The 23,051-nt window shown below is 39.8% G+C and overlaps 1 protein-coding gene and 1 pseudogene across 1 annotated transcript; one reads left to right on the forward strand and one right to left on the reverse strand.

The window, feature by feature from the left end:
• Nucleotides 1-1,418: 1,418 nt before the first annotated feature.
• On the forward strand, nt 1,419-14,549 carry GTSF1 (gametocyte specific factor 1). The gene is made up of 9 exons (XM_046647686.1): nt 1,419-1,457; nt 5,972-6,072; nt 7,881-8,007; nt 8,741-8,824; nt 9,276-9,339; nt 10,934-11,028; nt 11,964-12,000; nt 14,278-14,317; nt 14,416-14,549. Exons 1-7 carry the CDS (start codon nt 1,442-1,444, stop codon nt 11,978-11,980), a joined length of 504 nt encoding a protein of 167 aa, XP_046503642.1. The 5' UTR covers nt 1,419-1,441; the 3' UTR covers nt 11,981-12,000; nt 14,278-14,317; nt 14,416-14,549.
• LOC124231430 (uncharacterized) lies at nt 4,703-4,804 on the reverse strand (annotated as a pseudogene).
• Nucleotides 14,550-23,051: the final 8,502 nt, after the last annotated feature.

The raw sequence follows: 23,051 nt of genomic DNA on the forward strand, positions 1-23,051 counted from the left end.
ACGGCTGAGGGATGAGGCTCTGGATTCCAACGCGCCTAATCTACCGTAATTAATCTTTTTGGCCCCAAAGGATAAGGCGGCTTCGTACAAGATGCTGAATCTGGCGCTGATCACTCCTCTAAATGCCTTAAAATCAAGGGACATAATACTTGGTTCCTCCCTCCAAACCTCTTTTCTTTTTATTGAAAAAGTATCAAGTAACTGGGTATAAGTAAAACACGTCAAAAGGAAGATCAGACTTTCTTAATCCAGACGTGGAAAATGTTTTTTATGACAGTTTCACTAAAGATCGTTGTTAACAAGTGGGCTCTGCAGCAAATTGCCAAAGTGGAGTTCCGGCTGATCACTGATTTCCTATCATAGGTTCCAAGGCTGCTTATGTCATAGAATGGGGGGAAGGACTGTGGAATTGTATGAGGGGCCAAAGGAGAGCTTGCTCTAGAGACAAGAGCTGTAAATCTAGCCAATTTTCAGAAATTTCCTATGGGGATGGTTTTATATAAATTTTAATTCTTTCCCATAATGACAAGTTTGTTTAATCACAGTGTTCAATAGGCGGGATCTCTAGGAGAAGAGGATTCAAACTACAAAAACTTTTCTTGTCTTTTAATCGTCCACGTATCTGGTACAGACTTGTTCTTTCACGACTGTTTTATCCGTAAAATGGACAGTTTCTTAAATCCTAACATTCGGAAGTTTTCCCTCAATGCATAGAGGGAATGAGTATTAACTGGAGACACTTAAATAACCAACTCTCCCTATTTTAGCAAAGGAGGTTGGAGGGAGAGGGGAGGTGAAGCATCACTGGAACTTCCTGATTATGTTGAAGAAAAGTCATGGTAAACTAGAATGTCTCTGGGCTTATTGAACGGATTAAGTGTATACTGTCTGACATAGGCTTCCAGCATTTCCAGATCCCAGGGGAGAGTAAGGCTGGCAGCCTGCCTGTCCTGTATTTTTCAGAACTTGAGAGGAGAGCTTTAAAATAGTGCCCTATTCCTGTGTTTATCCTGAAGTGTAAATAACAGTATTGTTGTGGTCTTGCCCCCACTAACGTTAATTAGCATCACACCCTAATAGATGGTAAACAGGCTGTTGTAATGGCGCTTAAAATAGACTGACATCTTGTCCCTTGAATGCGGTTTAAATTAGTAGTCATATTTGGTTTTTCTTAACTATTTGTGAGCCCTAGAATTTATTCCAAGACTGTGAATTAGGCAATGATGTTAAAATGCTTCGAAGTAGTGAAGAATGCTTTAAAGGGGAGGAAATATTTGGGGGAGGAGAGGCTAAGTGTTTCTTGTATTTAACTTGGTTAGCGTCAATTCCAGTTTGACTCCACTTCTTAGGGCTACTTTTTGGTACATTTTGTTTCCGATTCCCTGAACCACTGTTTGTTTGTTTTTTTCCAGCACTTGGATTCAGCTTCTTCATTTCCAACATGGAAAAAACTTACAGTATGTGCTTCTTGTTGCTTTTAAAAAATAAGTTAAATTACTTAATATAGTTTTATATGTCTGACAAGACTTTTAGTGTGTTGGGAAAGATTCACATCTCTCCCTAAACTGCTGAGAAGATCGATGTGATAGTAATGTATAGAAGTGCCCAAATTTGAAATAAGACTCTTGAAATGTAATAGGTATGAGAAGTCATCAAACTTTGAAAAAGCAGTTGGAACACCTGTGTTAAACTATATTTTTTTTAATGAAGCCTTTTTAGTTCTTCAGGACTTCACTATCTCCTGTTAATGACACAGAGATAGTAACCTCTGTTTTCTTTCTCTTTTGAGGGATAATATGGAATACATAATGATGGTGATGCACGTTGAGTTTTTAGGATTAAAGAAGTCCCGGGAAGGATTCTTATTTCTCAAGTGATCCAGGAACCTTAGATGGCCCAAGAAGTCAAAAGGGAGCCAGCACCTAGAATCATACAAGTGTAGAACCAAGAGAGACCTGAAAAATCATTTCATTTAACACTCAGATTTTACAACTGAGAAAATAGAAGGTTACATAGTTAGGGACAGAGTCAGAACCGGAGTCTTATATGTTGTTTATATGTTGTGCCCTACTTGATACCACAAGGCCCTGATCAAGTTTGAGGAACATCTGAGTCAATGAGTGGATGAAACTTGTCGACAGGGTCTGCTTTGTTTCCCACTTTGCTGTCTTGTTCAGAATCTCTTTATGCTTGATAAGTTCTGGCCCCGTGACCGAGTGGTTAAGTTCACACATTCTGCTTTGGCAGCCCAGAGTTTTGCTGGTTCGGATCCTGGGCACGGACATGGCATCACTCATCAGGCCATGCTGAGACAGCGTCCTACATAGCATAGCCAGAGGCACTCACAACTAGAATATACAGCTATGTACTGGGGGGATTTGGGGAGGAGGATAAGAAGAAGAGAAAAAAAAAAAGATTGGCACCTGAGCTAACAGCTGTTGCCAATCTAAAAATAAAAAGTTCCAACTAAAGGATATTTTAGTCCCATTCTACCTTCAAGGAAGAGTCCAACAGAATCTTTATCACCAACATGTAGAAACTACATGGAAGTAGTTTTTATTAAATATCTCCAACAGAGGTTTTCAAACTTTAGTATGCACCAGAATCACCTGGGGGGCTTGTTAAAACACAGGTTGCTAGACCCCACCTGCAGAATTTCTGATTAGGAGGTCTGGGACCCAAGAATGTGCATTTCTAACATGTCCCCAGGTGATGCTGCTGATCTGAGGACCACGCTTGAGAATCATTGATCTTGAAGGCTGATGCTTCCTTGATCTTCTTTAGGGCTCCCTCCCCTATTTGTTTAATTTTTAAAAAATATTTTTATTAAAATCTGAAATTCCCATGTGAGACAGATTTATATTTATTCTTGAAAACTTACTACGCTCTATTAAATTGGAAAGTAACGTGTCCCCTTTATGTCCCTCATTCTTTAGTTACTTTTTTCAGCTATAATTTTTTTCTTAGGAAAATATCACCTGGGAGTGTGTTAGAAATGCACACTCTCAGGCCCCATCTCAGACCTACTGAATCAGAATCTGCATTTTAACACATTCCCCAAGTGATTTAACACCTGGGGATCATGGTAAAGTTTGAGAAACTCTGCTTTAGAAAATACTTGACCTTTTTCCCAAATTGACCTAACACTCTAACCTTAATCTGAGAGATTCCTCGAGGTCTCCAGCTTCTGTCTTTGGGCTCTACCTCTTAGCTGATCACACTTTTGTCAAGTCTAGTTCCTTATTTTCATGAAGTTTCCTCCATTTTGCACCATGGCTTCTAGGCCCCATCTGAGTGTGAGGAATAACTGAGTCTATTCGGGAGGAAGCGTGTCAACGGGCTGCTTTGTTTTCCAAATTAAGTTGTATTCCCAGAAAGCCAGACAGCATTTTTGCTGAGTAATTTGATAGTAATTATTACAACTTTAAATGCACATATACTTCAGTGCAGCACTCTTAAGCATCTGCCCGAGAGAAATACTGATACAGTGCACAGAGCAGTATACATGAGGTTGGTAGTCAGGGCATTGTGTATAGTAGTAAAACACTGGAAACAACCTAACTGTCCATCAGCAACGGGACTGATTAAGAATCGATGGTACATCCATATGCAGCAATTAAATATTCCTTGTGTGTACTGACATAGAAGGAGCTCCAAGATGTGTTAAGGAAACAAAAAGCAAATAGCAAAACAGATACAGCAGATCCTGTCACATGCTACGATATGGATGAAGCCTGAGGACGTTATGCTGAGTGAAATAAGTCCCTCACAGACAAATGCTGGATGATTTCGCTTACATGAAGTCCCATCTCTAGAATAGTCAAACTCATAGAAATGAAAACTAGAGTAGTGCTTGCCGTGGGTTAGGCAGAGGAGTTGTTTTATGGGTATAGAGTTTCAGTTTTGCAAGGTGAAAAAGTTCTGGAGATTGGCTGCACAACAATGTGAATATACTTAACACTACTGAACTATACATTTAAAAATGGTTAAGATGGTAGATTTTGTTAGATATTTTGTCGCCATTAATTTTTTAATTAAAAATAAAGTAAAATTTTTTAAATCGAGAAAGTCACTTTAGAGCTGACCTGTGTTACCAGAGACCAAGAAATGAAGCATTCTGGTAGGAAGCTACCATTATCAACTCTGATGTATGCCACTGTACGGGCAGTATAATGTGTATGAATCATAAGATACGTCCAGTCTGTCAGCTGCTGACATGGCCTAACATTTGTTAGTGATGAGATGGATTAAATGCAGGGAAACTAATAAGAATTTCATCTGTAAACTCCGTCTGCATGTCCTGAAGCTTTAGGAGTGTGAAAAAATTGCTGATCAGGATGAGCCTGGTTGGCATAACAAGCCTGCCTGTCCTCTAGGACTTTTCTCCTTCCTAGTCATTCTGTCCTTCAAGTCACCTTTCTGGCTCATTTGCATCACGATCGTGGTTAGCAATTTATTCCATGTTTACCGCTCTTTCAGTGAAACTGTCTGTTTCAATTTCCCACTGGCTTCTGATTTTCATAGCAGTCTCTTGGTTTATAAGCTTCTTATCAAATGTGAATTGTTTATCTTATTTCACTTTCGTCATAGCCTTCAGCGGTGGCAACAGCATTTTATTAGGTTACCTCTTGTCCTCATAATATACTCAGAATGTGCTTAACTGTTTAATTTCCCTTGCTTAACCAGGCTTGTTAAAATTTGGGGCTCAGCCTGGGCATCTTGTAAAGCCTAAGGGTAGTTTTACATGTTCAGAGAAACTCCTCTAGTAGCGAACTATGGAAATGATCCCTGAAAGTATAGTCTTCTAAGAGTAGTTTTAAGTAGCATGATATAGGTTAGGGCTTTCTTTCACATAGCAGCTCCATGTGCCTGTAGTTGTCTTAATCTTAGGAGGTTCTGTTTTTGCAGATTATTCTATTTTTTAATCTGGCTGATTTGATCACTAGATTAAAGAGTTCTCCTTTTTCTCATCTGTGTTCCAAAATATGGAAAGTAAAACCACCTATCTGACAAAGATAATTGGTTTCATTTGAGAGGTGCCTAGAGTAACCAAGATCAGGAACTACTTAACAGTAGTAAGTTAAAGCAGACAGATGAGAAAGAAATCATCTATCAACTAATGTTTCTCAAGCTTTCATAGAACATATAGTGGTATAGAGCAGTACTTACCAACTTTTTTCATGTCATGGCATACTAGTAGACAGGGATATTGGTGAAGAGGATTAACTACCCTCAACTTTCTCTAGGACTAGTAGAGGATAGGGAGCACATGAGTGCAGTGGACCCTCATATCAGTTTATTGGCACACCATCCATTCCAGACTTCAGCATACTGATTGGGAATCTCTGGTTGGACCAGCTAGAGATTGGAATGACCCTGAATTATCACTTTTACAAAAGAGAAAGAGGCTGTCACTTCATTTAACTTTTTGTTTTATAGTAAGTATAACCAACAATAAAAAGAACAACGTGGGGCTGGCCCCGTGGCTGAGTGGTTAAGTTCGCACGCTCCACTGCAAGCGGCCCAGTGTTTCGTTGGTTCGAATCCTGGGCGCGGACATGGCACTGCTCATCAAACCACGCTGAGGCAGCATCCCACATGCCACAGCTAGAAGGACCCACAACGAAGAATATACAACTATGTACTGGGGGGCTTTGGGGAGAAAAAGGAAAAAAATAAAATCTTAAAAAAAAAAACAATGTTCGTGTACGACCAAATATGAACTAAGACCCCATCCCATGATTGCTGGTTTTGCTGGACTTATTAAGGTTCAATAATAGCACAGTTTTGTCTTTTCAGAGTTACATTTTCATTTTCAAATGTTTGGTCACCCTTTTTAAAAAATTCCAAGTTGTTAAATTGCCTTGTTCTATTCTTATAGATTCTGTTGAAAATTCCAGTGTACCTGGAATACTGTAATTTTACCTTGGCCTGTTAAGCTTTATAGTTATCCTGTTTTTCTCTCTTTCAGTCGATTCCCTGGACCCTGAAAAGCTATTGCAATGCCCCTATGATAAAAACCACCAGATCAGGGCCTGCAGATTTCCTTATCATCTTGTCAAGTGCAGAAAGGTAGGGTATTATTTTCACAATTTGCCCTGTAATGCCCTCCTGAGTTCTTTTAAAAAGCTAAATTTTGTAAATATCAAATAATTTCAGCATAAATGTTTTAATTGAATGCCAGAATTGTTTTGGGACTCTATCTTTGTGTTAAATAATAACATTTATAGAAAGGAGTTTATTTCTTGGGTAAATAAGTTTTTTCTTGTTTTGGCACTTTATAAACAGCTTCTCTGGAGTCTTCCCACCCTTCATAAAACAAAGGAAACACTAATTTTTGCTAGCAATGAGAAATCCCTCTTGACTTGTGAATTTGCTGTTTTTATTATCCTATTAAGGATTGAGTGCTATGGTACACTTCTGATTTTTTTGTTTATAAATTTTAGAGAAGTTGAACAGTTAGCCCAAGAAAAGATTATTCCTAGAAGTAACTTTCTCCAGGTTTCAACAGCATCTTTGGGGGAAAAAAAACAACTCATCAGAGTTTTTTTCTCTGATCACTCTCTACACTTTGCTGATGTAAACTCCTTTAATGCCGGTATATTCATTGAGGTGCTTTGAAAGGTTTGTTAGAATACACGTCAGATACAGAGGTCAGAGTTCTGCCAGGATTTATGCTTGGAGAACAATTTTGGTATTTAATCCAAACTGCATACAATTCATGTATGCATTAACGTCCTTTAACGGGTGTTTCTTTTGCAGTCCTGGAGACACAATTATAATGCCATTGTTGATTATTTCTCTAGCTCTCTGTAATCCCTAGAGCAAGGATCCCTTAAGGTTGAACCTGGACAGTACGGACCAGCAGATGCCACCACAACTTTCTCCCCTAGCCTCTCAAATATCCAAGGATAAAGGTTGGGAAAGGAGCCAGGCAGTAGAAAGACATTGTCATGACTCCCCTGTTTTAATGCTCTCAATCTTGGGCCACAAAATTTTTGCGTTGGAATGCCTGACATCCCTTATGAAAATTGTGGAGATGACTGCCCTCCCAATTTTCTCCATCCTCTATTTCTTTCCAGCCTTCTCCCCACTTCACATTGTTTTTATTTGGGTATCATTTGTGATATATCTGTTGCTTCTTCTAATAAATAAATTTCTTAACTACAGGTATATTTACCATAGGGTGTAGGTGATATTCAACACTTTGTTTTCTTGTTTTGTTTTAAAATACGATCTTGGTCAGCAAAGTAGACTCTATCATTTTGGCTTTTCCTTAGTGAAATAAAGGTCAAATTGTTCAGAGCCTCATTTCAGGCATCATTACTGTAAATAAACATTCCTGTGTTAATCTGAAAAATCATTGGTTTGCCTCTTCTGAGGCTCCCTTCCCACAGCTATTTTCTAGCACTCATTGTTTTACAATAGCAGGGCCACTACTGCAGTGCAGACTAAGAGTGGGCTTTAATGTTACTGTTCATCCTGAATACCAGCTTTCAAAGACATCCAGAGAGCTCTACCATTACCTGAGTCTTATAACCCTGAGAAATAAACGGGGGGAGAAGATATGGTTCCAATACCCAATCCTAAATTCACTGTTTACTTCCATATAAGCCAATGTCACCAAAATATCTGTTGTCAGTCTCTACAGTCACAATAAACAGACTTAACATTTTGATGATTTTGAAGTAATGTCTATATGGTCTGTATGAGTGATAAATAATCCCTCTTAATTTTCTACTATGAGTTTACCTACTATAGTGAAGCCACAAGTTATTAAGAGATTTTAGAGAAGCCATTTATAGAGTAAGGCTGAGCTGCCTCCTTTGGACTTTAAGAGATCCAAAGAACTGACAGACTTCTTAATTTTCGTTCCACAGAATCATCCTGATGTTGCAAACAAATTGGCTACTTGTCCCTTCAATGCTCGCCACCAGGTTCCTCGGGCCGAAATCAGTCATCATATCTCGAGCTGTGATGACAAAAGTTGTATTGAGCAAGATGTTGGTATGACTGACTGACTAGCTAAAATGTTTCAGTCCTAAGGTTTAGCTCCTTCACATTTGCATTATGCTACATTGTCACCTTGATTTTTGACTTTCATCATTTCAGAAGAACAATATTTTTCTGCCTTTGAGTTTTGTGGGTTTTTGGGGTTGGGTTTTTTTTTCACTTTTTGGTGAGAAAGATTGGCCCTAAGCTAACATCTGTTGCCGATCTTCCTCTTTTGTTTTGTCCCCAAAGCCCAAGTATGTAGTTGTATATCCTAGTTGTAGGTCATTCTAGTTCTGTGTAGGATGCCGCCACAGCATGGCTTGATGAGTGATGCGTAGGTCCACGCCCAGGATCCAAACCAGGGAACCCTGGGCTGCGGAAGCGGAGCACATGAACTTAACCAGTCAGCCTTGGGGCCGGCCTCTCAGATTTTTATCTCACCGGCAGATGTTGTCAGGTTGTGTTTGTCAGACTACTTTCTCTTCTGAACAACCTGATTCATTTTACTAATAATTCATCAACAATAAAAATCCTTTTATTGCCATAGACGTGGTAAACATCTTTATTTCTGCTTCTATTTCTTGTCTTCTGTCAGCAAGGAGATAAGACCTCTCTGTTTAGCTTTCATACCATCCATTTTTCAGAAACAAAGACCCATTAGGCTACCGTGCAAACTTTTAAGCCACTAACCCCTTTAAATGTAACTCGGCAATGTCCCCTTCTTACGTCAGAATCTCTCTTGTAGTCAACCAAACCAGGAACCTTGGACAAGAGACTCTGGCTGAGAGTACATGGCAGTGCCCTCCTTGTGATGAAGACTGGGATAAAGGTGAAGGGCCTCTACATCTTTTTCCTCACAATGTCTAAATCTCAAGTCATTTGCTTTAGACAAAAGGAAGATTTTCCTTTTCTATGAACAAATACATTGTTCAAAACGCCTTATTTTTATTGGGCCCCAAAATGAGCACATTTGTATTGTTGTGCAGACACATGGAACAACCTATCTCTCTTGATTGGTAAAAGCACTTCTTATATCTGTTTTTTTCCATAAATTGTGTTGGACCATCTGTGTTCGGTTGTTACTAGACATGTTTATTATTATTTATGTTGCTTGTGTTTATATCCTTCAATTAAATTCCTGCTACTGTGTCACTTAGGCAGGTACTTGATCAATTTTTACTTCTCTAAACTTGGATGTATTACTTCCTGTCTTACAAATTCAACTAGCACGAACAAGTGTCTTACCTAGTAGTAACACAAACTATGTTTTGCTTTGGCAGATTTGTGGGAACAGACCAGCACCCCATTTGTCTGGGGTACAACCAACTACTGTGGCAACAACAGGTAAAGGAACAGGTCTCGTTCCCAGCACCGCCTCCCAAAATCAAAGTGCTGTGTTACCAAAAGAAGCCAGCAAAGCATGAATTGGCCTCTTTTCTTGATGATGTTACTTGGTGGTAACTTAGTCTAGATATTGTTTTGGTGGGTTTTTTTCCTTATTTATTCCTTGATTCATAAAAAGATCACATGCTTTGTGTTAACCACTGTGGGAACACAAAAATGCTAGCTTATAGTCTAGAAGGGAGACAGTGGCGCCAGGCATTCTTATGTCTTAGTTGGGTTTTTTGTTAGGTTCACATTATTTTAATGCTTTGAAAAAATTCTCCAGCTATACCACATGGATGATTTTTACTCTAGGTATCTAGTGTCTAAGGTAAAAGTAATCTTAAAAGTTCTTGATTTGATGGGGCTGGCCCCGTGGCCAAGTGGTTAAGTTCGCGTGCTCCGCTGCAAGCGGCCCAGTGTTTTGTTGGTTCGAATCCTGGGCGCGGACATGGCACTGCTCATCAAACCACGCTGAGGCAGCGTCCCACATGCCACAACTAGAAGGACCCACAGCAAAGAATATAGAACTATGTACCGGGGGGCTTTGGGGAGAAAAAGGAAAAAAATAAAATCTTTAAAAAAAAAAAAAAAGTTCTTGATTTGGGGGCCAGCCCAGTGGCGCAGCGGTTAAGTGCGCACGTTCCACTTTAGCAGCCCGGGGTTCGCTGGTTCAGATCCCGGGTGCAGACATGGCACCATACTGTTGTAGGCGTCCCACGTATAAAGTAGAGGAAGATGGGCACGGATGTTAGCTCAGGGCCAGTCTTCCTCAGCAAAAAGAGGAGGATTGGCAACAGATGTTGGCTCAGGGCTAATCTTTCTCTAAAAAAAAAAGGTTCTTGATTTGATAGTGGGCAATCCAGAGTACCTGTTGGGTAGGGAAAAAAATGTACATCTTCTTCCTACTGATTTTGTATCTAGTTTAAATCTATAAGATTTCTCTCATCTTTGAAGATGAGAAATCTTCACACCTTAGAAGATCAAGTTTCAAACCCAAACGAGAATATTTCTGGGTTAGAAAATGAAGGAATGAAATGCTAGACTTTATTTTTTTCCCCAGATAGAATGCTTATCAATTTTTATGTCTTAGTTCCTGAAGTCAGTTAGTAAATGTACCTTATTTTGTGTGTGCACTGAGATAGAAATCCTTAACGATGAATTGCATTCGCACAATTGTAATTTTACCTCAGTTCTATAAGATTTGTTACCTTTGGTTTGGTTGTCTTGGCATTTTATTTTGTCTCTTACATTTATTGAGTGAGTTGATGAGCCTGTCATACAACTGAACAGTAGATGGCATTGCTGTTTATCTCAATTTCTGGAAAATGAAAATGGTTAGACCCATCATAATGCCTGTACTGAACAGAGAGCTTTCCAGAGAAGTGGTAATCATTCTGATTGCAAGACTGTTTTGATGGAAATGTGTTTACATTTCAGAATGTAGGTTGTTGTTTTCCTCCAAATTAGGAAAAACACATTTTGATTGTCTTATATGTGCCTGCCTGAAGAATACAGATATGCTGACATAGTCAATCTGTCTTTCTTTTTGCAGCCCTGCAAGCAACATAGTTATGGAACATAAGAGCAACCTGGCTTCAGGCATGCGCGTTCCCAAGTCTCTGCCATATGTTCTGCCATGGAAAAACAGTAAGTGAAATAGAGGCAAAGTGCTTTTACTCTTTTCATTGTGCTAAATACCATTGATTTTGATGATTCAACACCATGTTCAATCTGAACACCTTGCACTCATGTAACCCTGAGAGTGAGTGTCTCCTGAAGTTTTGCACCCTAAGCACCTCACTCACTTCACCCTAGTCCTGGCTCTGGTTAGTAGCAGGAAATTATGAACAGGAAAGTTCAGGATCACAGAAGCCAAAAGAATATTTTCAAGATGGTTGACCACTGACATGAAATACCATCGGGAAATTTAGGGACTAATAAAAAGGCTATTGCTTTTGACTAGAAGAAAGTCATCCCTGACTTTCAAAGCATAATATCAATAAGGAATTGGGATTAGAAGTTGGATTTCAGGGACCTAAAAGGAAATGGATAGAGACAAAATGAAATTAATAAGTCATAAGATCCAGCATAAGAATGGTATTCACATATCTTCCCTAGATATCAGAGGCCATGCTGAGTGAACAGCTACTAAATTCATATCATACCGCCCTGGTAAAGGAATTCTCATATAGGAAATACTCAAGATATTGTGATTTTTATTTAATACAAACTTTCTTTTCCTAATGTCACCCCCAAATTCAAATTACCTTGATTTCTCTCTTTGCTACTGTTTGAGCTAATTTTTAGGTGGCTAGAGGATTCCCTTTAAAACATTTCCTTTTGGATACTTGCATTTCCCAAAAAATGAGATCACCAAATCGTATGCCAAAAGGCTTGATAGGTAAAGGACTGTTTTCTTTTCCCATGCTCTTGAGTAGAATTCAATACTAATTTTAAATTCTACTTTTATGTTGTAATTTAGTATACCCCAGGAATAACTCCTTTGTGTTTAGTAAGAATAGAGGATGGAGTGAATTTCAATTGACATGGTGTATTTATTTTGAAATATTTCTACTCCATAGATGGAAATGCACAGTAACTGAATATCTATCTCATCAAGTAAGTGTTTCAGTTTTATTTCACTGTCTCTTCAGATGGTAGCAAGATTTAACTGGACATAAAGCAATTTGGGTCCAATTTTCTTTTAGATTATGGTACCAAATTAAAGCTTTGTGTGTGCCTGTGTTTTTTAAGTATATAGCCTCTTTTATGGCTTCACAAGCTAATGACTAGGCATTTACTGGTTAAATTAGAATTCTGTTAAGATGCCAAGTTGCTTTCCCTAGCATTAGTGCACATTGCCTTTTTCCTTTTTTTTTTTTTTTTTTATCAAAGTTGCATTCTAGATCTCTCACGCCTCTTTAATGGACTGAGATTAATCAGACAGCTGTGCTTCACTGCTCTGCAATTCAGTACAGTTTAACACTCATCAAAAACTTCATCCTCTTTTTAATGAGCACTTAAAAAGTTTTGGGTCTCTAAGAGCCTTGTACTGTTGATCTTATCTGAATATTTGATTTAGCAGAACCTCACACAAGCCATATGAAGAGACCAAAATCTTTTACTTTTCACAGGTGAAGCCCTTCCTTAAGGTTTACCATATGTACCCATAGCAGAGCCAAGTTTGATGCTTCAAATGCTGTGTTGGCTGTGGTGTCCCAGCCACATTGCTCCTGGAAAAAGGGATATTATTAGGCTGGGACTGGGATTATATCCGCACTGCCTTGCAGATAGTAGGCCTGCAGTGAATGTTTATTGAATGAATGAGTAATTGCCCTGTTGCCTTCCGGTCCATTCACTTTCTCTGGACAGTGAAGCAGATGGATCTTCTGTGACTTAGGGTTCATTTTGTACCAAAACATGTTTCTTCTGGTGAAAAGCAGAAAGGAGATTCTAAAAGTAAACACTCCTTAGCTATGGACCATAATATTTATCAGTTGCTTCTAGATACTGCCATTTTTCTTAGTAGGTTCTGACATCAAATTGTTAAATAAATCTGGAAGCCAGAAAATTGGATTTTGCCCCAGAAGGGAAAGAGAGGCAACGGCACTGGGGTGTGTCAGGAAAGTACACACAGACCTGGATAAATGGTGAACTTTGAATCCTTCTCTGACACACTGCACAGCATGCTTGGTGCTCATACAGTATAGATAGCTACCTAGTGAAAATGGCTACTCTAAGGTGAAAGTCTAGGAGAAACTTAGTTCTCTGCACTTAAGACTAGACACTTCTCTCCTTTGGAGCTTAACTCTTTGCTGTTAAATTCTTTTTTTTTTTTAAGATTGGCACCTGAGGTAACAACTGTTGCCAAGCTTTTTTTTTTTTTAATTGCTTTTTCTCCCCAAATCCCCCCAGCACATAGTTGTATATTTTAGTTGTGGGTCTTTGTAGTTGTGGCACGTGGGATGATGCCTCAACACGGCCTGACGAGCAGTGCCAGGTCTGCGCCCAGGATCCAAACCGGTGAAACCCTGGGCTGCCGAAGCAGAGCGTGCGAACTTAACCACTATGCCACGGGGCCAGCCCCAATACTGTTAAATTCTTTACACGCTGAAAATTTGTTTTTCTGTATAACCCTTGAGGAACAGGAAAAAGATCCTAGGTTAGGTAAGAATCCTTAAACAGCCACAGACCTCCTTATCTTCTTAATAAAAACAAAGCGTCATTTTTTTGAATGCCTGTTGTTGCAGAATTCTCTAGTTTCTTTGGAAGGATACAAAAAAAATAGAAGACATGACTTACTCCCTTAAGGGACTTAAGGGTGGGTGGAGATTTTTTTGAATGCACATACATGAAAAGAATTTGTTCACCTTTCTCTTAATATGCTTTATACCATTTGTTTTTATCAACAGCTCAGTTTTTACTGGATAGGTGTCTCAAAAGCAGATAATATCATATTTTTGTTCCCCTAGCATACATTATAACAGCTCCAAAAATCTTGAATTAATGAGGTAGAGTATATAAGAAGAGAAAAAGATCAATGTAAGTTAATTGGAATTTATCCAGAATTGTCTGGAGGAGTCAATTACCTGGATAGTCAATTCTGATTTTCTCCTCACTTGTGAAACTGTTGACACAAGAAATGTACATTGATCTCTCGGTAGAATGTTTTTAATTCAATTAATCAGTTTCTGTGTGCTGAGTGGCACTGAAGAGCCAAAGGCCAGAAGTCACGTGGTGTTCTGCCACTAACAGCAGCAGATTTCTCCAGCGGACCGAGAGGTTTTAATTGACTTGTGGTCGTGTGGCCCTTTGTCAGTTGTAGTTGGTGCTTTTGTCATTGAAAGGAACTAAGAACTCTTTTTTTTTTTTTTTTTTTTCCCTGTTTCCTTGCAGATGCCAGACCCTGGAAGACTCTTGCTTCTTCCTGCTACCAGTGAGTTCTTCATTTTTTTTCCTCCTAATCTAATTATAGAAAGATAAACTGCCTGTGACTTTCAAACTGACAAGTACCTTTTTTTCTCCCCCCCTTAGAGTCCTCACTCATTTGATGCAAGAAAGAACCTTCATACTCAGAAGAACTGTTTCAAATAAACCATTGATGTAGATAGCTTGATAGTTTGGTTAAATACTTGCAGCCCCAAGATCAGAAATCACATCCCATTCCACATTAGTGAAACATCATCATTTAAAGTTATCCTAAAGGATCCAACTGAAGCAGGCTAGAAACTTGGGTTGGAAAAAGAAACTGTGTATTTGTGTTCTCTGACACACATGGACCAAATTCTTTTTAGCATTTATAGGAATGGCCTTTTCTGATCAGTGCATCTGTTTATCCAGAATCTCCAAGATGTTGATAGCATTTACATAGCAAAATACCCCATTCTTGTTTAGAATCTTTAGTACATCTTGCTCCCTGAATGTTTCCAACCTAGGGTAGGTTTCCTTTGCTTCTTTTCTCTCTCCCACATCCCAGCTAGAAATTGTACTACTGTCAGACTAGGTTGGAGTGAAGGTTGGATGGAGGGGAGGAACCAGTGTACCTGTGGAGAAGAGAGCGATTTTCCACTTGTGTGTGAAATTTGATTAAACTGCAAAGCTTGAATGTGTGAGGGCTCTGTTGACTGCCCTGGAATGTGTATATAACAAGATAGATTTCTGAAACACCCCAGTCTCTGACTATCCTAACAGTTCGTCGCCCCTTACAAGGAGGCTTCTTAATCTCCCCAGACCAGTGTTTTGTTTGTTTGGATTATTTTTGTTTTCTTTTTTGTTTCGTTATTTTCAGGTTTGGTTTGGTTTTAAAACTGTCTGGCATTGGGTGGGATTTGGGATCTGGTATAGATAGGGACTTGGATGAAGCATACTGACAATTCCAAAAATGATCTCTCTAGCATTGTTGGTAAGGAGCAGATAAGAGGGAGTGGGCTCGTGTGGAATGCCTCCTTCCAGTGTTTTACGCAAAACAGGATTCTCTCCTAATGAAGCAGAGCTCTCTGTTTATTTAGTTCCAATCTCTAAAAACAGGTTCAAGATAAGCCACAGTACAATAGTATTTCTGCTTCTAGCTGTGTGATCTTAAGTGAAAAACAAGACCATTTCTTTTGGAGAGGGTGGTAATATATTAAGGAGGGGAAAAAACATGCATTATGCTTGTAATTCTGGTCACTTATGTTTATCAATCAACACTTCACAACAACTTAATTTAAAAATAGTCTTATTACTGGAACGTATAAAACCCTTTTGATTTCATTTGTTTGGGTGATGACAGAGTAAAACTGTCTGTGCTCGTAACCCACAATTCCTACCTAGTTTAGGAAAAACAAGCGAGAATGTGAGTCTCATTGCAAAGAATTAGCTGCTTGAATACAGCTCAACAAGAGAATAAAATAGAAAGTAGTTACTTTGTGTTTTTAAAATAGCTAAAGGGATGAGATAGGCTAACATCTATCATTCTTGAAAAACCTTATTTTATCACCTTAGGGGGCTGCTTCTTTGCTCACAACTATAAGAACTTAATCACAAAACATCTGACCTTTGGCGTGTGACTAGCACTCACTTATAGGAGAATGCCAACCTGTGTTAATTTCGTTAGCTCACAAAATAGACAATCCTGTTGTTTCTTTAGGAAACTAGTGATTAAGGCAGCTAGTTTGGTCCAGGAGCTTTCAGAGACTGTTTAGGATTTTAATTGGGCCTGGGATTCACTAGACTGGATTTAGTTTGCTGGAGATTTTTGGAGATTGCCAAAAACTAGAACAAAGAAGTGACTATTTAACTCTACTACTTCTGTCAGAAGTTGGGAGGAGAAGCTTACTTCTCTTTGAGAGCTTATTTTTCAGAGGATACCCTCTCTTTGGAATGTAAACAGTTGAATATTCTACCTTAATTTCAGTTAGTCAAGTGTTATAGTTAAAGGTTAAATGCAGAAGTGTTCCAAACACTTAGCCCAGACAGTCTTTGAGTCCTGCATTTTGCTCTTATCCAGGGTTTCCATACTCTACCCCAAGGAAAGGATTTTTTTTGGAAGATTGTCTTTCTCTGTAGGAGTTCTAGAAGTGCCGTTATGATTTGCAAATGTTCTTACCAGGAATAAACAAATGTAGGTAATTAATGATGCTTAGCTCTCCTGGTAGCTGTACCTGAGCTAAACCAGGAGAGTCTCTGGATGTAATTTCAAATAATGTGCTGCAATACCCTTTCTTGGTGAGGCAAAACAGTACCTGCTTGCATTAGTCTCTTAGATAACATGTAGATAGCTATACTGGCATTCTTAAAGTCCTTTAGTTGTACTCTTCACGATTCTTATCAAGCTCCAAAGTAGGCAGAAACAGGAGATAACGTTATGCTTACTATTACCATTTTCACAGAGGCAGGTTATAAAAATCAAGGTGACTTGCTTACTACATTTTAAATGATAGCAACAGGACTGACCTTGCGAAGAAGAGACCTTTAAGAAAATATTCATTTTCTTGTGCCAATTCAATGGGTAGAATAAGGAAAACCCTACATTCCATGAGGAAAACACTGCAGTGACCACTCATTCTCTTGATCACTGTCTTCCTAGGACTGCTAAGGTTCAGAACATATCCCCATCCTACTTTACAGTCATGGCTTCTTCAAGGCCATTGAAGACACGTCAACCTGTGACCTCACACCAACAGTCTCAGCTGACTTTCTTTTCCAGCCATACTGAGATCTGATAAATGCAGCCTGTGTATGCACAGGGCATTCACCTTTTATACAGCACTCCCACTGCATGTCGAATTCTCTTAACTCCTATAACTGGTAGTGAGCGTTGAGACAAATATAAAATCTAAGACTGTTTATAGCTAGGAAGAACAGCATCCTAAGCCGGACAGTCACCCTAGAGAACAACCGTATGGTCAGCAGATTTGCACTTGTGTTTGCCTTATTTGAAGACTGTTTTATATGAAAATAAAATAGTCTAAGAGCCTTTGAGGAAACATAAAGACAAGTTTAGTTGTTTTATTTTACATATGTGTATATGGAAGAAATAATTCCAGATTGTATGAAAAACTGCATATGAACCCAACCATGCCTCTTAATTAGTATTAAAATAATTGTCACTGAAATAAAGTATGCTTTCCCAGTTTATCTGTTTCAGTTCTATTTTCTGAGGCTTGGATTTCAGGTTTTCATTGGACAAGGTCAGGAATTAGATTATTTAGCTCCTTGTGTTGGTTTTCTCTAGAGTAGAACTTTGTAACAGGTGCAAATTGAAAGTAATGGAAAGTCTTGATCTTGAGATTAGAAGCTCCATTGAGATATCCTTGTGTTGGGTTGGAGATTTCGATGGAAGAGTCAGTGTGTTAGCTTTATAAAACCCTTGAAAAATAAGCGTTGATATGGTTCCGTTAGGGATGTAACTTTGATATTCAGCTATCAGATCTCATCTACTTTTAGAGCTGGAAAGGAGCTCGGAGAACACCTAATCCAAAGCTTCATCTTACATATGAAGAAAGAGGCCCTATACAAGCATGGAATATGACTTTTTTTTTTTAAAGGAAAGAGAATGATAAACACAATATTCAAGATAGTGGTTACCTCTAGGGAAAAGCGGGGGTGAGGGGGCGGTGGGATCAGGAAAAAACACAGTGTATTAGTAGTAGTCTGTTGAATAAATTGGGTGGGGGTTTCCTGGTGTTTTTCATATATGTCTTTTAAATACTATATAATTTTAAAACACTTGAGAATAATTGCTAAAATCATTGCAGAGTGCTTACTGTAGGCAAGCCACTGTTCTTACTTAGCATTTTACATATTTTAACCCAGGGTAGGGGGAGAACAGGCCCTGAAAATTTTATCTTTGCCAGGGATACACAGCTTGTTAGTAGTGAGCTGTGACCATAATCTGGGACTTCCGGTTTCTGATTTACTGCTTTTGGCTTCTGTAAACATTCTACTTCCTTAAATATTGATTTTGTACTCAACCTCTCTTTCTCCCAGCATGTGAGTTTCCTCCTGAACTCATTTCCACGTCTGCCAGCTTGGACTTCATGGTCAGTCACTTCGGTGGCCTAAACCAGCACCCTGAGAATTATTTTTTTTTTTAAGATTGGCACCTGAGCTGACATCTGTTGCCAATGTTTTTTTTTCTTTTCTTCTTCTCCCCAAAGCCACCCAGTACATAGTTGTAGGTCCTTCTGGTTGTGCTATGTGGGAATGCCACCTCAGCATAGCTTGATAAGCAGTGCCATGTCCATGCCCAGGATCCGAACCAGCGAAAACCTGGGCCACTGAAGCAGAGCGCGTGAACTTAACCACTCAGCCACGGAGGGGCCCCTCTCTGAGTACTGAACTCAGTCGTTCTACTGTTTCTGCTTCACCAATTCGCAAGTCGAGTGAAACCCACCATCTCTTACACACTTTCTTCTGGGTTATTCAGCAGAATGATAGAAAAATTCTATAAATATGCCAGCTGACTCCACTGAAGATGTATGATTTCTAAACTCAGGCATTCATTCCTGTTTCGCTTTTTCAGATTTACCTGGTGACCTTTACACTCGTTTTTATTGTTCTCCTCAACTTTATAGTCCCTCCTTCACACCCCTACTTTCAGCAGATGGCTTTGCCTCTTACTCTCTAGAGAAAATATTTGTCATCAAACTTCCTCTTTTTTCCATCTCTGGACTTAACTCTTATGGCATATGTGTTTCCCTTTATCACAGAGGTATACTTCCTCTCCAAGGCTAACCTTATCCTTGTACTATATCCCAGTGTGTTATCAATGCATAATAAATTTCCCCAAAGCATAGTGAATTAAAACAATAATAAGCATTTATTACCCTCACAGTTTCTATGGGTAAGGAATTCAGAAGTGGCTCAACTGGGTAATCCTGGCTTGAGGTCTTTCACGTGGTTGCAGTCAAGATGTCAGCCAGGGCTGCAGTTTTCTGAAGACTTGAGTGAGGCTGGAGGATTTGCTTCTAAGGTGGCTCATTTACATGTTTGGCAAGTCAGTGTTGGGTGTTAGCAGAAGGCCTCAGTCCCTCCCCGTATGGGATTCTCCACAGCCTGTTTGAGTGTCCTCACAATATGAAACTGCCTTTCCCCAGAGTAAGTTGAGAGCAAGGTAGAGGCTGTAAATTCTTTTGTGATCTAGCTTCAGAAGTCACACTCCATCATTTCCACAGTATGCTTTTGCTTACATACTGGTGAGCCCTTTTCGTCGTGGGAGGGGACTTCTTAGGAGCATGAATACCAGGAGGCAAGAATCATTGGGGTCCATTTTGAAGGCTGGCTACACACCCAACTTCTGTCCTCCGATATCCTCTGTAAGTTATTCCCTCTTTTCTCTTTACCTTAATTCTATTTGTCTTTAATTCTTTTTTTCTTTATATTTTTCTTTAGTAAATAGGTTGTCTTTATTTTTTTCTCTTCTTCTCCCCAAAGCCCCCTAGTATGTAGTTGTATATTCTAGTTGTGAGTGCCTCTGGCTATGCTATGTGGGATGCCACCTCAGTGTGGCTTGACGATTGGTGCCATGTCCGCACCCAGGATCGCAACTGGCGAAACCCTGGGCCGCTGAAGCAGAGCACGCAAACTTAAATCATTCGGCCTGCCCCAATAGGTTGTCTTTAATCTTTAACTCTTTAAGCTACAAAAATGCTAAGGTTCCTTTCATTATTTAAAAAAGCATGTACTCTGTCCCCCACATTGATCAGGATTTGGTTGCAGAAAACATCCATTTGAGCTAGTCTAAACAGGTGGGGACTTTGTTATAGGGCATTAAATGAATCACAGAATTGTTGGGAAGGCTGAAGATACAAACTAGGCTGGATGTACAGAAATAACTCCCAAAGACTGCTCAGGGAGCTGCTGCTGCTACTGCAGTTACGAAGCTGCCACTGCCACTTCAAGAAGCACACTCCTCTGCCACCGTCAGCATCCCTAAATGCATGCGCTGCACCTGTCGTAATCCCTGCTGGCTTTAGAATCGAAGTGATAGAGTAGTGCATCTGGTTGACAGCAATTAAATCACATCTGAACCCTAGCTGCAAGGGAATGTGGGAAATGTAGTCTTAGCTTTCAGCTTCTGCGTGCTCGAAGAGTGTACACATAGAGCAAACCAATACGTAGAACACTCCACACTCCCTCTCGAGCTATTGCGTGCTTGCTGCTTCCCTTCAGTGCCAGATTTCTTGTCAGAATTGTCTATATTTGGTCTCCAGTTCCTGCTTCCTCCTCAATCCATCGCAGCCTGCCCACTCGGTTCTGTCTCCACTCAACCTCCTCATTTGCAGGACCAGCAATCTTAGTCCTACTCCCTTGGGCCTTCGAGGAGAAGCAGGTTATTTCTTGTGCTTGTGGTAGGAGCCATATCAATGTTAGGCACAAAAGAATTTCTCCAGGCCACTTTCCTCAAACAGGCCTTGGAGGTGCTTAGAACCTTGAGCTTCGGTAGGTTCACCTAGGCCTGCTCTTCCTCATACATAACCTAGGTTACTGATGTCGCTTTTCAGTCTGTCTTGTCAGAATTCTTCACCCTCAGTCACCACGTCCTGGCATTTCAATACCTGAGATGACTTCTGAAGCTAACCAGTTCTTTTTATCTCCGCTGCCACTGTCTTATTTCAGATAGTCATCCCTGCCTAGACGATTCCAGCAACCTCCTAAGCAGTCTTTCAGCCACCAGGTTTTCCCCATTTCAGTTTATCCCCCACCTCCCTTAGCACAGCATTCAGGATATTTAGTAACCTGTTCCCAGTTTACCGAATAGTAATAGCAAAGGCTTTTTGAGCACTTGGTATGTGCCAAGTACTTTATATGCATTATCACATGTAATTTCATGTAAGTAGATATTAGGTCCCCATTTCGTAGATAAGGAAACTGAAGATTATAGAATGTACAAGATCTGGACCAGAGTTACTTAGTTACTATATGGAGGAACCAGAACGAGTCAGGTCTGCTACCCCCAAAGGCAGTATTCTTAATCCCGCTGTATTTTACAATTGCTCCAGCCCCCTCTTTCCCCACCCTGTTCATAGTCTAGCCATGGTGAACTCACCATCTCTCTAACACATTGTGCTCTTTAACGACCATACCTTGGCACATCTTGTTTCCTAAAGTGCACTTGTTCCCTCCCCTTCCCAAGGCTTTTCTGCTTAGCATATTCCACCCTCAAGTTGCAACTCAAATGTTATCTCATTGGGTAACTTTTCCAGGCTCTCTGCTTTAGGCTCCTACTGTCCTCTGTTCATGCTATTTTTAATGGCATTTATTGAGTTGTGTTGTAATTATCTTCTAAATGCCCGTATCAGGGTTTAGAACAGGAACAGAAACCGCTCTTGATATCTCAATATTTTAAGAAAAAAATTTAATACAGAGAATTATCAAGTGCTTACAGAATCATTTGAATAGCTTGAAGAGCAGGCTAAAGCTGGGGCCTCTAGGAATGACTCCCAGAACACTACCAAGCTAACCCACCAAGGGAGCTACAGCCTCTGAGGACGACTGGCATGCTGAGTTTAGGAACATAGCACCAGGCCTACAGTGCAGGGATCCGGAAGCTGCCACAATCTCCGCAACATAGAGAGTATCAGACTTTTTGCAGAGCTACTGACTAATGTAAACATCCAAATGCATAGTCAGCAGGGGAAGGAAAAAGGAAACTGGGTAATCAGGACCTGGAGCATTGAGAGTTTGCCCTAGGGTATATTGGGGTTTTTGAATGTTTGCTTTTATAAGATTGAGGTCAGTTTTTTTTTTTTAAGGAAATGAGTTACTTTCAAAATTCACAGAAAAAGGTACCACATGCCAACCTCCCCCTGCTCCTTAAAAAAAAGCCAAAAGTTTGTTGGTACAGTACTTGAGTACTAAGTGGGCAGGGGCAGGCAACAACTACTTGAGAAAAGTGGTTATGAAAGCAGTTGAGAGAGGTGACGTTGAACTTGGAGTCAGTACAGACTTATCTTGAGTCCAAGACCAGCCCTGTGACCTTGGAAACATCAGTTCAACTTTCTGTGCCTCATTCCTCTCTGCTATGAAGTGAGGAGATTGAACTAGATGACCTTCAAGCTTCGGTCCAACCCTAAAATTTTGGTTTTTTAGTTTCAGTTGAAAAAAAGCATTTATTAAAGCAAAGAGGAGGAAGATTGCGCAACCATTTCTAGGGCTTGCTTTACTTTTGATCATTCTGTAAAATTTTCCTGTCAACCTTAAAATATTCTCTGAGGCCATTCAGATGAGGTAAGAGAAGCTGTGGGGGAAGAAAGTAACCTAGAAAGTGGAGGGGTTTGGCCTTCACCATATTGAAGCAAATGTCTTTTAAAACACACAGAGCAGCCTCGGAGTTCCCTTATTTCCCAATTTGAGGTTTTGGTTAATCTGTCCCCAGGAGTTAAGGGGGAAAGAAGTTCTTCAAAGAGCCATCACTGATTCTAGGAGCTAGAAGGGCCCATCACAACCTCAAAAGCCAGGCTTGTGATAAAAATGCATTAAAAGCGTCCTCTGGGCCAGAGATTAAACAGAGATTCCCCAGGTCCCTGCAACCTCCTCTGGGCTGTTTGAGGTGCTTGCTGTATTTTTTGGCCTATTTTTTTTCCCTTCAAGACTTGTGCTTCATTCTCTTGCCTCTCTGATGTAAACTGCTTTTCAGAACACTATTTCCAGACAAACCTTCAGATGTTAGCCAAGGGTCAGTTTGC

Source organism: Equus quagga, chromosome 1 (genome assembly GCF_021613505.1).
Source record: "Equus quagga isolate Etosha38 chromosome 1, UCLA_HA_Equagga_1.0, whole genome shotgun sequence".
In the NCBI taxonomy this organism is placed as follows: Eukaryota; Metazoa; Chordata; class Mammalia; order Perissodactyla; family Equidae; genus Equus; species Equus quagga.